Below are 14216 nucleotides of genomic sequence, written 5' to 3' on the forward strand. Positions count from 1 at the left end.
GTTGGTTGAGGCTGGCTGCCACATGCGATTGCTGCCGTTGCCGCTGCTGTTTTTAGTTGTGCGGCGCAGTTGCACGCGTGCGGTTCGCAGTAACGGTTAACTAACAATAGAGTGCGATGTTTTCATCTATTATTTATATTATTTAAAGCCTAATATCTAAATCGGAGTGACTACAAAGCTCATTTGTGCTGATTTAAATGGAAATTATAATACTAATGTGTTAAACAAAAGGCTGACCACAAATGAAAATAAATAAACAAAAACTTAACAACATTAAAATAGAGTAACTTAATCAAAGGATATTTAAAAGATTTTTAAATAAATCACCTTATTAGTGTTTACACACAATTACGATTTCAATATGTTTTCCAAATCAATGCAATTTTGCGGCATGCTGCTACTGTTGCCATTGTTGCTGCCGTTGCATGAGGCAGCCACACCAGGCGCAGGACTAAATCGACGCGCTAGAATAACAGCCAAAAACAACAATAACAACAACACATACAGCCTGCAGCAAAACTTGACACAAACGGAGGCCAAATCGCTGCCAGCAACTAGCAGTGGCATCAATGCCGTTGTGGACAGCACATCAAAGGCAACCAAATTGAAAACATCTGCAGCCAATGTTGCAAGCAAATATGGTAAGTAGTAGTAGTGGTTGTTGTTGTTACTGATGCTGCATGTACAACAAGCCTGGCAACAAAAACCAACAGCGCTTTGTGCTGTACATAAGCATTGTTAGCGCCTAAGAGATACCCTAAAGAAAAGTTTGGCGACACCAGAGTGCAGCAGTGAATGAACAAAAAAATATTTTGATAAAAACATTAAACTATTAAAGATGTAATCAAAGTCTGATATTTCGCTACAAAATAATATATAAATAAATATCTAGAAAATATAACTTTAGTTCGTAAATAAAGCAGGAAAAATGTCGTTTCAAGACACCCTCTCAAATAATAGCAGTTCTATATCACGTGTTTACCAGATTAAGACTGCCCTTAGACATCGACATGGAAATCTTGACAACATTTTGGGGCAAATAATAGATTTATAAGTGTCACTAAATCGAATAGACTCTGGGATATCAAAAAGACAGAAGATCAGGTTGCTAGAAAAGGATCATTTAATCCATGGTTTTTTCAAAATAGTCCTTACAGTTTACAAACCATATCTTGGATAGATTTAATTGATAGCTTACATTGTTAATGGAATAAATCCACCAAGCTGTTTTTAGTAAGGTTCATAGCCAGTTCTAAGTAGTTAGTCGTATAGCGGTTGCTGTTGAAAATAAAGATAGACGACCAGCTACATATACGCAAGTTTCATTTTTCACAGTGACCTTGAGCCCTCTCTTGACATTCGAGTGGGCCAAAAGAAAATTTTTTTGTCGCTACACACTGTCTCTAATGATAGCTCCCTTGCGACATACCCGTTTACCCTTTTATAGAGCATTCAGCATTTTACAGACAAGCTTGTGGTTTGAGTTGTCTGGCAGTTATTCCTTAGCTGCGTCTGTTCAGATACTTGTTAGCTCCCCCAATGCAGTTTTTTGTTGTTGTTGTTCTGCTTCTTCTTCTGCCCAAGCTACTGCTACCTAATTGCATTCAGTCACGATTTTTGCTTTTCAACGTGTGCACTTTGTTTTTGTCCCAGGCCTCGTTTCATTTTGCAAAAAAGGGCGGCTGCAGTATTGCCCTTGGCAGCAAAATTGTTTCACGCTCGGCTCACAAAATGTGCCACACATACACTCACACATACATTGAGTGGCAAACAAAAGACTTAGGCAACGAACTAGCGGTTGAGACTAGGTTGGACGACAGTAAGTGCCAACCGTGTTCGTGTGTCTATAGTACTAATTTTTCGCCATTTAAAGCCAATCAAATGCATGAGGGAAATGTGCAGACATTTCCTGCCACAGTCAGGATGGTGGCACCGGTGGTGAGGCCATCCCCTGCAGTAACCGCAAAACCAATCACATCTGTGTGGCCAAGAACCAGAACCGCAACGGAAATTATTACCAGCGTAATGCATTTCGTTTCAGCTGCCATTTGAGGTCGCTGCTGAGAGCAAAAGTGTCATTAAGATATGCAAAATGTCTATGCCTCGACTGCTGCTCGGTGTTCTAAAAGCAGAAGAAACAGGTTGAATCAGACAACAACACTGTGCAACAGGACATTGTTTGATGGGAAAGATGGATGTCCATTCTGAAGTCAATTTGTTGTATTTCATGTAACTTTTTAAGTATATTTCAAAATGTGCTTCCCTAAGGCCTATACCTTCCTAGTGGGCAAATGCTTGTAGATACAATAAGAAGTTTACCGACTGGTTTCTACAATTATCAGGCAGGATTTCCAATAGTACCGACAATTCGGGTAAACACTTTTTTGGTTTTTCCTAATTCTCTTTTAATACAAAAAAAAAAAGAATGCAAGTTAATATTAGTTTGTGACAGACTATTAATTTTTGCAAGTTAATTTTTTTATTTAAATAAATTAATAAAAAGTATTCCTTATAAAAAATGTACCAAAAAATATCACAAACAGCAAACGCCAGACGATTCTTTGCTTGTACATATATTTTTATAAGCATGCGGATTCTAAGCCCAAACTAAATATTTGGTTGCTTCTGCCCGAACAAGATTAAATTTAATCAATTATATAATACATAGTATTGTGTAATTAATAGGAGAAAGCTGGTGATCAATTCACTTCTCTTGTTAGTCCTCTAAAGGCAATTTAAAAAGTCTCATAAATTTATTATTTGAATTTAGTTTCCATTACAGCTCAAAGAAATACTCGTAAATCATACTTTTTATGAGATCATATCAGCTTTTTTTGTAAACATTTACATATGTATGTATGTTATCATAAGACCAAGTCACTACAGCTAGGTTCACCTTTTGTTTAATTAAAATTTTGCTTAATTAAATATTTAAATTGTATATTTTGTCGGATACAACCAATTGTATCACAGTCCTCTTTGTTTTAAATTAAAACTTTCAATTAAGGCTTAAACGTACCATTGGAAAAGTATTATTTATTTATTTATTTATTATTAGTACCTAGTGCGACAAGAAAGATTCACTAGTCACAAAAATGTAATTTCCTTAGATAATAAAATGAGAAGTAATTTGAATAGCCTACTTAATAATACAAATGAATACCATAATACAAAATTCACTAATATTACTGAATTAAAAAAAGCATCAGCTATCCTTAATAATATTTCAAGATTATTCAATAATATTTTGAAGTCTGAATTTTGTGTTGGAAAAAGATATTTCACAGGCAACAAATATTATTTTATTGCATCATTCCATCATTCTTATTAAAAAATCAAATGATGCTCAAATATCATTTCTTTGCTGTACAGTGTTATAATTGCGCTTGAATGTCGGTCAGTGCTACCGATATTGGAAGTTCTAATGAAATTTGTAAACCGTGCTAATAACTGACCATTACATAACATATAATGACCATTTACACTGGAACACAAAAGCCGCACACAATTGAACAAATGTTGGCTTTACTTTTTTGTTTCTTGGTTTTGTTCAAATGATGCGCTGTCATCAGCTTTTCCAATTCCTCGGCCCCACAGTCCGTCAGACTCAATCGCTACTGGCTAGAGTAAAAGCATTTGGCCATTGCATGCCGCAAGTGAAATGTCATTAATCATGCGATTTATTTCTTGATTTCTCAACATGCTACTTCCCCGTCCACCGACCCCATCTAGAAGCCTGTCGAATTTACTGCCATTTTCGTATCAGTTTTTGGCGCGCGGCAGTCTTTGGGGGGCTGTCATTAGAGGCGACGCCTAATGAAAATGCCAAAGACGCCTCGACTTGTCTGTTTGTCTGACTCGGACTCTGGCTCTGGCTCTGACTCTGACTCGACTGCTGATCTTGCTGTTCTAATGACCTCAGCATCATTTTCATCTTCATCTTCATCTCTCTTGGCTTAAGAATTGTGCCAAGTGCTGGCTGTGTGTGTGTTTTCCGTTGAAATATGGCAGAATTTTCACTTTTTCATGTTTCGCTGTGAAATTCGCCTAAAAATGCTAGCATGACTCTGGCTTGGTAAAAACAACAACAAAATCAGAAATTGCGGCCTGCCAGTCCAAATCGGTGTCAATGATTTCAACATGGGAAAATCAGCAGTTGTTGTTGTTGTTGTCTTTGTTGTTATTGCTGCTGCTCCTTAGCACAACAAATGGCATTTCTAATTGAAGATTATGCAAGGTTGGCTGTGCAGTGGAAGAAATCCACAATGACAGGCGCTAAAAAATGCACTTGATGAGCCGTGGGTTGAAGCCGAATCGCGCCTCAGCCATGGCCAACAAATCTGCAAATGCATTTGGGTCATTCCACTCAGAAAACAACTCTTAATTTCGTATGTCATTGAAGCATGATGCGGAAATTTTCAAAAAGTAATTATTATTATTATGATTGCAATTGTGAATTCAATTTCACTTCGCCATAGCACATGTCAATAAAAATATTAAAAACAATCAATATATCTTGACATACCTTAGTTCATTTTTTGCAGCTGACATACATTTAAGTTTCGTTTCTGAATAGGACTATAGTTAATTGATTTATAGTTAAGCGTTTTATCGTAGATTTTTGTATTTAAAATACAAAAGAAAGGTAAATCAGCAATTATATTGTAACACAAAAAGCCATTAAAGTTCTTAGTAGAGCACCGTCGCTGCCATTTTAAAGCTTTACACACAAATTTGGTTGAATAGGTAAAGTTTGAAGCCCGATTAGCTGCTGATAAGTCAGGCAGACAGCTACATATAAATACATACTTATATAGAATATATGTAGCTATGAATAGTTTTAAAGAAACACCGAAAAAAAATAGTGGAATAAAGTAATGAAATTACACAAATTATTCTATTGCTGCGGAGTTATGAGAATAAGGCAGTCAGCCAGAATTAATCTCAGCACGTCGCATATATATACAACTATATATAGTTATGAATTTTGCAAACATTGCAAATCTGCTCAATTTTGTTATTTGGTCTGTCAAACCAACTAAATATTTTTCAAAAACATGTGAGGCACAAACTAAGGATTCAGATGCCAGTTCTTAGTTTGTTCGACCGCTGCTATAGTCTTCTATATGTATTTATATCGTAGCTCATATCTCAAGTAACATAGCAATTTTTATCTAAAGTTAGTTATGCTTTAAATGTAATCTTCTTATATGGCAATCAATGGATTAACCTTTCTAGTCTATTGAGTACTCCTTCGATTGTTTCTTTCAATTAGTATTTTTATTTATTTTTTTTATTTTACGTAGTCTTCAGACTCTTTCAATAGTATTGCCCCTTATTATAGAGCTTTTACAGGCCATTTCCGTAAGCTCTGAAGCATTTCATTTATGTTTTTCACTTAACATAACGAGGAAAATAAATCAAATTTGAGACTGCCCCTCATCACAACCTTTTCTGTTGTACCCTTAAAAAATACAACTATATTTAACTATCAACTAGTCCTTTCCATAAACTCAAATACGAAAAGTTCTTAAGCTCGTTCGTAAAATTTTTCTTTATATTTTAAAGTACCTCCAAAATTCATGGACTAAATCACTTATAGTGTAAGCTTAAAATAGATCTCATGGAGCACAAAACTAATCATATAGCGTATAATCTCCTTCATACACTTAAGCACTTAACAGCCTTCTCCCCTTTAGGCGCCTGCTTCTTCTTTCATTTTCATGCCTGACTAACTGTTGTTAGTCTCGTTGCTTTTTCACACCACACTCTTCTACAAATCCTTTATCACCTGATCACGTAGTGCAGAGCACAACAACACAAGTCTGACAACAACACAACAACCGTAAACACTAAAAAAGTAACTCAGAAGCGTGTGTAGACTACTTACTTAGACCGCATCGACAAGGCTGGGAAACAAGTTTGTTGTTGTTGTTGTTGTTGTTATTATTGTTGTTTTAGTTTTTTCCTGTCCATAGTTAGCCCAACGATTTTTATGGTTTTTATTGTTGTTGTTGGTGTTGTTTGCTGGTGATTTGCATGCGACATGCCTTCCTTCATTGAACTGAACTGCACACGAACGAGCCTCTGTGTTAACCCATTTTCGCATGCTTCTACTCTCATTTGACTCTCTTTGGCTCTTTGGCTACTTGGCAGAGATACGCGGCGTCTCCGGTGAACCAAATTACAAATCGGTGAATCTGACCTGGGAAGTTGAATTCGTGCCTGCGCCAATGCCCGTGCCAGTTACAGCAGAACGGGAACGGGAACGCGAACAAGGCAATGGCAATGGCACAAATGTCAGTGCCAATGGAGGAAGCAATGAGACCGCCACTGGCAGTGGCAGTGGCAGTGGCAATGGGACTGGCAGTGGCAGTGGAAACGATGGCGACGGCGTGACAAATATGAGCGTCGATGTGGAACCGCCCAAAGCATTTCAGATTTTCTATTGTGAAATGCAGAATTATGGGCCGCAGCGTTGCCGCGTCAAGCTGGTGAATGGCACGGCGGTGCAAAGCAACGAAGTCACCTCCGAACAGACGGGGTAAGTTAAAAGATCATCTCAACACCATTGCCATACATGCTTGGGAGAAAATCAGGTCACTTGCTCAACTAAAGGTTAACAATTTTGAAGAAATTTAAGTAAGTATGGGGAATTATAGTGGAGGCTACCAGCAGTTAACACCTAACGACTGTTATTAAGTAAATAGATAAAAATATCAGTTAAGAAAATTCAATCAGCGATTTATAGATGTTGGCAGAATCTCCAAGCAAGGCAGCTTCAATACATTCACAATTCTCCAGGAAATTTAATTTTGTAGACTCAACTTTTCGAATTGCAAAACATAATTAATAATAACTACATCGTTTAAAATTATTTCATACTTTTGAATCCCTTTAAAAAAAAAGTTTAACATGAAAATCTGAATTGATTTATAACATTCAAATAAAGTACTTAGAACTGATAAAAATGTTTTGTGAAGTTCTTAAAAACCATTGTAAAAATTTGTAGAAACAGTAAGTTAATTTATTTTATTGAGCCAAATATCTTGATGAAGAAAGAAAAATAAATCAGTCGAATACATTTTTAGTGTGGATTAATGGGGATTTTCAAGACAACTTATTAAGATCCCTCTTTAAAAATCTGGAAGCAAATTAGGTATAAAAGAACAATAGCTATAAAAGATCAATATTTGACAGGAACTGCCCCAGCAATTAAAGGTAGTTTAGTTTATAACGAATAGAAACTTTTCCAATGTTGAATTTTAATAGCAATTGATTAAGAATTTATAGAATATATTAATTATTTGGTTTATTGTTAAGATCTCTAATTTTTCACATATTTTTAATTTGTTATTTGAAGATGTCTGTTCCACCTTCCGTTCGGAATTTCAATCTTATATTTAAAACCAGTGCAAGTTATAAAACCTTATTAACTTAATTATATATAAAGTGTGTTTGTCCGTTCACTCATAAACTGTAAAAACACTCTTTATATATAATTAAGTTGATAAGGTTTTATAACCAGTACTCTTTATGATTAAATAATTATAGATACACAACAATTTATGAGCCAATTTTTTTGAATAAATGAAATGAAATTCCATCAAATAATGTCTTCAAATGAAGCAGATCAATTTGAATTGTTAAGTGGAAATGAAAAGCGACAGCACACTTTTAGTTAAAACTTTTTATAAATAAATTTAAGAAATTAATTAAGAGGCTATTTAAGTACCTGAAATTCAGAAATTCATTAAATGAGCTTTGAATACGAATATTTCAAAACAAGTAAACTAGAGAACTTTTTAAACTAACTTGCTTTCAACTGTCCTCCTTAGGATAGATCTTAAATAAAAAATATTGATAAAGATAATAATCAAGATTTAAAAAAAAAAACGAACTTTAAAAGTTAGAATCAAACGAGCGTTCTTCAATTTACATTTTCGTTCCCTCCAAATTATTGCAACTACTGATCGTCCAGCACTTAGTTAAGTCTACTAAACTAAACTAAGGTTTAAGTATTTTGGAATACTACTTAGTATAGCAAGTTCTGCTTGTTGGCATTCACTGTACCCGCAACTCTTTCTGGCAGCCCTCTTCGTGTGCAACACTTTGCGGCATTGGTGGAGAATCTGCGCATGGCCACAAAGTACAGCTTCCACATACGTCCGGCCGCGCAGAGGCGGGCGAGCATGCGGACGAGCAGCGCACGCGCGGAGCTCTTCAATGAGAACGAAATCGAGAGTGAGCTGAGCCGCGGCCATCTGGCTGGGCAGAGCATCGTGATACCCACGAAGGGCTGTAAGTATGCCACGGATGGCTGTGCCACGGGCTGATGGCAACCTAAATAGAAATGGGCATTCATTGTGCTTGTATTGTATTGTATTGTTTGTTAATAATGTTGATAGTTTCGGCGCATGCCACACAATGCCTGCCGCATGCCTCAGAGATTGAGGTGGAGACGGGCCCCTACTTTGGCGGTCGCATTGTTGTCGATGGCGGCAATTGTGGCGTCAAAGGTGATGCCTCGGATGCCGCAGACAAGTACACAATGCGCATTGATCACAAGCAATGCGGCAGCATGGTTAAGCCCGAGACGAACACAGTCGAGACTTTCATCACAGTACAGGAGAATCTAGGAATTTTTACTCACAGCACTAGGCGGTAAGTTGTGGAAAATTGAGGGCGGCCCTAACATTTGTGCAGTGTCTTTGAAATCCTCACATACTATATGTATGTCGTATATTTTCCCCCCTCCTCCTCTCCTATTCAGCTTTGTGGTGGTCTGCAGCTATCAGTCGGGCATGCAAACGGTGCGGGCCAGCTTTACAGTTCCTGGCAAGCAAGGAGTGGCCGCTGCCATTGAGCCAAACGATCCCTTCGAGCCCGACGAACTGCGCCTGGGCCGAGAAATGCGTCACATGCGCTATGTGAACAAGAGTGAGCTGGTGCTGAAGGACTCCTCCTTGAATCTAGAAGAAATAGCTCCATCTAGCTCCAGCGAGGAGCAGCCCGCAATGGTTGTGGAGACCCAAGCACCAGAACAGCAGCAGTCCTCATTGAATGCCAGTCGCCAGCAGGGTCGCGCCCTCAGTCTGGCCAGTCTCAGTGAAGTCAATAACATGGCACAGCAGCTCGCGGAGCTCGAGGTGGTGGAGGGGGAGGAGGCGCCAGCACAGAAACAAAGGCTGGAGCATTTAAACACAAAATATGCCAAACTGGTTGTCGATCAGCCAGCGCATGGCTACAAGACCTGGACGACGGCACAGGCCGTAAAGCTGAAGCAACCACATATGATGGCCGCTTCTGCTGCAGATGATGCCAACGATGAGGGTAAGTTCAAGTTCTACACTAAGAAATGAAAATTAACTTAATACAGGCAGGTCCACGAATTTCGCTAAAAGACAATTTACAGGGGCTGGATAAAAGAGAGTTAATTAGTGCATAAAAATGCATTTTGAAGAATTTAAACAACAGTCTCAGAACTGAACAGGATTCTTTGATTCTTCTTAATAAAGACAAGAACAAATAAGGAGTTTCTTGAACGAAAAATTAATCTTATTTCTTTTCAATTGAAATGACATTTTGTAGTTTCTTTAAATCTGTTCCATTTAAAAATGCATTTTGAAGAATTGAAACAGCAGTCTCAGAACTGAACAGAATTCTTGGATTCTTCTTAATGCTAAGTTTATTCATCAAAAAAAAAGAAAAAAAGAGGAGATTCTTGAATGAAAAATCTCCCTTATTTCTATTCAGTTGAAATGACATTTTGTAGTTTCTTTAAATCTATTCAATTTATAAATGCATTTTGAAGAATTGAAACAACAGTCTCAAAACTGAAAAGGATTCTTGGAGTCTTCTAAATGCTAAGTTTATTCATCAATAAAAAACAAGAACAAACAAGGAGTCTTTAAACGAAAATCACCCTTATTTCTTTTCAATTCGATATGGCATTTTGATGAGTCTTTAAATCTATTCAATTTAAAAACCAGCGATTCCAGTAGAATTAGCAAACTACGAAAACCATCAATTAAACATCTAGAACCATAAAGAAGATTGGACTGAGTCTGCATGCTTAAGTTCCAGATTTAAATCATTATTATTATTATTATTTTTTTACAATTTATTTATTTACAATCTGTTTTTGGACAATAAGTAAATTTAGGTAGCTTTATTTAAAATTAACAGGAATAGAGGCTTTCCTGTGAAACCATTTATTATATTTTACTTATTTTCTTGTCAGGCTGATATTTTTTCATCATCTTTTCGGGAGAAGATTTAAATTATTGCATGAAAAATATGCTGATTAGATATTAGAGATGTTTTGAATTGATTTGATAGAAAAATTCCAATAAAAGTTAGTCAGATTTTAAGAAACGCTTTAAATTAGGTGGGAAAAATGATAGATACAGAAACAGAAATGCGTGAACTGGATTCGCAAATAAAGGCATAATAAACTGTATATTCTTAGATGTAGCTATCTATTCTTTGGGTTCTTAAATTATTGTTCGCCTTTGTATTGCCAATAAAAATCATTGGAGTATTGTTAAAGGCATGTCTGTCACTGTAGTTCATGAGTCATGCGTTCTTATAACAGTTTGGATTAGCCATTATCTCTTCTTGTCATGTTTCTACACATCTTTTTTATTTCTTTAAATAATCTTATTTAAATTTCTAAAAGCAGGTAACTCACAATTAAGTTGATTTGTCTAAGAGATCATCTGACTTGAGAAATTTCCCTCTTGACTTATCAATATTTAATCACCTTATATGAAACTAAATGACAAAAAAAATAACTAAAGGAAGAAGACCTTTATTTGTTGAGTGTGTTGTTTGTTGTTGTTGTTGTGAGTTAGCTACTTGTGTACTTTTCTACAATCGTGCCTCATTCTCTTCCGCCTTCTGGCTTGCTTTTGTTACAGTCTATGCCGCCACGCTGCATTACATAAGCGCCAATCTGGGCAGCGTGCTCGTAACTGTTTCCATATCTGTGATAATCATCAGCATTTGCATCATTGTCGTACATCGGCTGGCGTCGCAGCGTGAGCGTCTGCGCCTCAAATCGAATATGGCTCTGCACAAGACGTCTTCGTCGTCTTCAGCGTCAACGTCGGCGCCGTCCTCCCATTTGCCGCACAAAACGCTGCCGCGTGCGCTCCAGCAACAGTACCAGTGCACCTTGTAGGTTGCAAGTGGATTCCAGCCCAGCCTCCAGTCTCCGGTCTCCGGTCTCTTGCAATGAGGCGCACAGCTGACTATGCGCACTTGTCTTGCTGAATGTGCGGCAACGTGCAACTTGCAACTGCAACTGCAACAACTCTGCTTAACCCATTTAGCTAAAGACGACTTCGCATAGCTGGCAACGGCACCAGCGCTGAGCCCAAGCGCAGATTTCGCCCCGCAGAGTGCAACATGCTTCAGATATTAAGACGTAATCTATAACATTTACATAATTTTAGTTCCACCATCTTACCCTGCTCTATACTTACTTTAGTTCTACGACTAGCTATGCAATTCTCTGTAACGATCATTAGCGAGTAACTTTTTTTTAACGGCAGTTGAAGACAGTGTAATTAAGTTCTAGTGCTAAGTTTTTGTATAAACTATTTATGATGTCAAATATATATATATATTTATATTCTTTATGTATACATAAAAATGCGTTACTTCATTTCAGTGAAAGGTAGTAAGTATTTGGTAAATCTTTATAAGCTTAACACAGAAGCGAGCAAGTTAGTAATAGTTGGATGACTAACAAAATTTAGCTAAAGGTTCTATTATATTCATTATTGTTATTTTATTTTACTTTTATTATTATTTTTATTCCATTATTTTATTTTGCTGTTTGTGGGTGTTTAAAATAGTTGTATTACACTTGCTACTCTTCCGTTGACTTACAATTTATTAATGTTTCTTCATTCCTTAACTTACTCCTAACACTTTTTTTTGGGCATCAATCGGAGCTTCTGAGAATCGCCAATAATTTCCTGTCGTAGTAAACTTAAGATCAAGATAAGCTTGAATTAAGTGCAATTTGAAAATTTAAGCGAAATGCAAACAAATAAGATGCTATTTTATGATTTTCTTAATACGAATCGAAGTCTTTTAAGTATAGCTTGAGAAAACAGAAGACATGTACTGGCATTTCTGGTTTCCAATTGGAGATAGATTTCTGTATATGATGAAATATTCAACACAAATCATAATAAAAAGAAAAAAAAGGCAATAAAAACACGCTAAAGAGAAAACATAAAATAATTGAGTTTTATTATATTTTATTTTATTTTTTTATTATATTATTATAGAAATGAAGAATGACAGGAGCTGTTGGCTGATTCAAACAGATATAAGAACTTATAACTTAACACAAACTCTTATAAGGAAAAACAGCACAAATATGAAAAATCTAAAAAGAAAACACATAATAAATTTAGTTTATATTATTAAACAGAAACAAGACCTTAATAACTCGCAGACATAACACAACACAACGATGTTTACAGAAATCCAGACATAATTCTCACTTATGTCACAAAAAAATGTTAAGTTGAAAATTAAAAACAATTTATTATCAAAGTTTTGTAAATATATTTTTTAAAGTAAAAAATAGCTTTTCCATTTTTATTATTGGTTTTTTAATACTTTAACACAAGCTCAAAACACAACTCAAAAAATCTATAACCTAAAAATAGAAAATGCCTAACAAATGACATGCATCTAAAAATATTTTCAATTGGTTTGAAATTGCGAATAAGAAGCTTTTAATAACTAGCAAGAATTTTTTTGAGTTTAGAACTAAATAATGGCTCTTTATAATACTATAATTCCGCATTAAGTTAACAAAAAAACTTAATTCCCGTTTTCCTATTTCTTTACCCATTTTGCTTAACCATAATTATTGCTACAGTTTGTGAAAGCCCGTTAGTGTTAATTGGAAATTCTCAGCTCCAAAAATGGAAGAATCTATAATAATTTGGAATTAAATAGATTAAATAATGGCACTTTATATTAATTCCGCACTAATTTAACAAAAAAGCACTCTAGTTAAAGTTCGTTTCCTATTTCTTAACCCATTTTGCTTAACCATAATTATTGCTATAGTTTCTGAAAACCCGTTAGTGTTAATTGGAAATCCTAAGCTCCAAAAAGGTAAGAATCTATAATAATTTCGAATTAAAGCATACAAGCTGCGGGAGCTACAACCTCTTTAAAAATAACCAACATTTCCCACCAATAGGAAGCATTTAAGCTCGACTCATTTCCTTTCGGCGCACAGGCTGCCACTTTACTGTAACTTGCAACTCCCATTCGTCATCATCTTGTTCTTCATTATCGGCGTCAATAGCATTACTATATAACTGCACATTTGGCCAAACACACTCTTTTCTTTAATTTGGAAATGGGTTTTTTAATGATTCCATCAAGAGCATGAATGTTGTGTTTGGTCATCGTTGGTCGTTGGTTGTTGTGTCTTACGACAACAACAAATTACGAAATTATGCTAAGAGCAGCAACTACAACAGGGGCCGTGGCAAGGCAACACAATTTGCATGAAAGTGGCACAAACGACACTGTCAACGTGCAGCACATAAACATTGTTCTTCTGTTTTGTTTTGTTTTGCTTCTGAGTTGCCGCGCGTTCTTGAATGAAAGATAAAACAACATACCGCCAACATCGGACATATAGTATATATAGTGCGGGTATATGAGTAGTGACAGTTGCCCAATATGGACAAATGGCCGGCAATGGTACGTGCTTCCTACTTGAAGCGAAAGGCGGGAGGGCGGTCCACTCACAACTTTCTGATTGAAGTGGGAAGTAGTTTTTGCATATAAAAGCCATTAACAATTTTCATCATTTTACCGATATGAATTCAAGATTATAAATAGTAAGTCTGTGTGTTCGCATACTACATACTAGTAAGAAGCTTAACAAAACGCTTATTGTCTAGAGGCGTCTTTTGTTGTTATTAGAACACAAAAACCAAGTGAGCGTTAAGATCGCAGCCAAATGAAAAACTTTCTCATAAGCCCAACAAACAGCAACCTGCTTTGCTGGCTGGCTGACTGGCTGCTGGTTACTTTCCTAAATGACTAGATGAGTGCTACCTTCACCCATTTTTAAATCGCCCCTGCAACATCTCAAATTTCACCCACTGTGCGTCTTCTAATGCTGCTCAGCATTTACGAATGGCATTCATAAATCTTAGACCTTG

General features: G+C 36.2%; 1 protein-coding gene across 1 annotated transcript; it reads left to right on the forward strand.

The window, feature by feature from the left end:
* The first annotated feature begins 391 nt into the window (after nt 1–391).
* On the forward strand, nt 392–11185 carry LOC115631268. Its single transcript, XM_030527980.1, is given in 7 exon segments — nt 392–641; nt 6157–6229; nt 6341–6580; nt 8081–8301; nt 8409–8664; nt 8774–9333; nt 10923–11185. Coding segments are annotated over 7 exon segments (1863 nt in total).
* The last annotated feature ends 3031 nt before the right edge of the window (nt 11186–14216 follow it).

Source organism: Scaptodrosophila lebanonensis, unplaced genomic scaffold (assembly GCF_003285725.1).
Source record: "Scaptodrosophila lebanonensis strain 11010-0011.00,11010-0021.00 unplaced genomic scaffold, SlebRS2 tig00001412-arrow-pilon, whole genome shotgun sequence".
NCBI classification, from domain to species: Eukaryota; Metazoa; Arthropoda; class Insecta; order Diptera; family Drosophilidae; genus Scaptodrosophila; species Scaptodrosophila lebanonensis.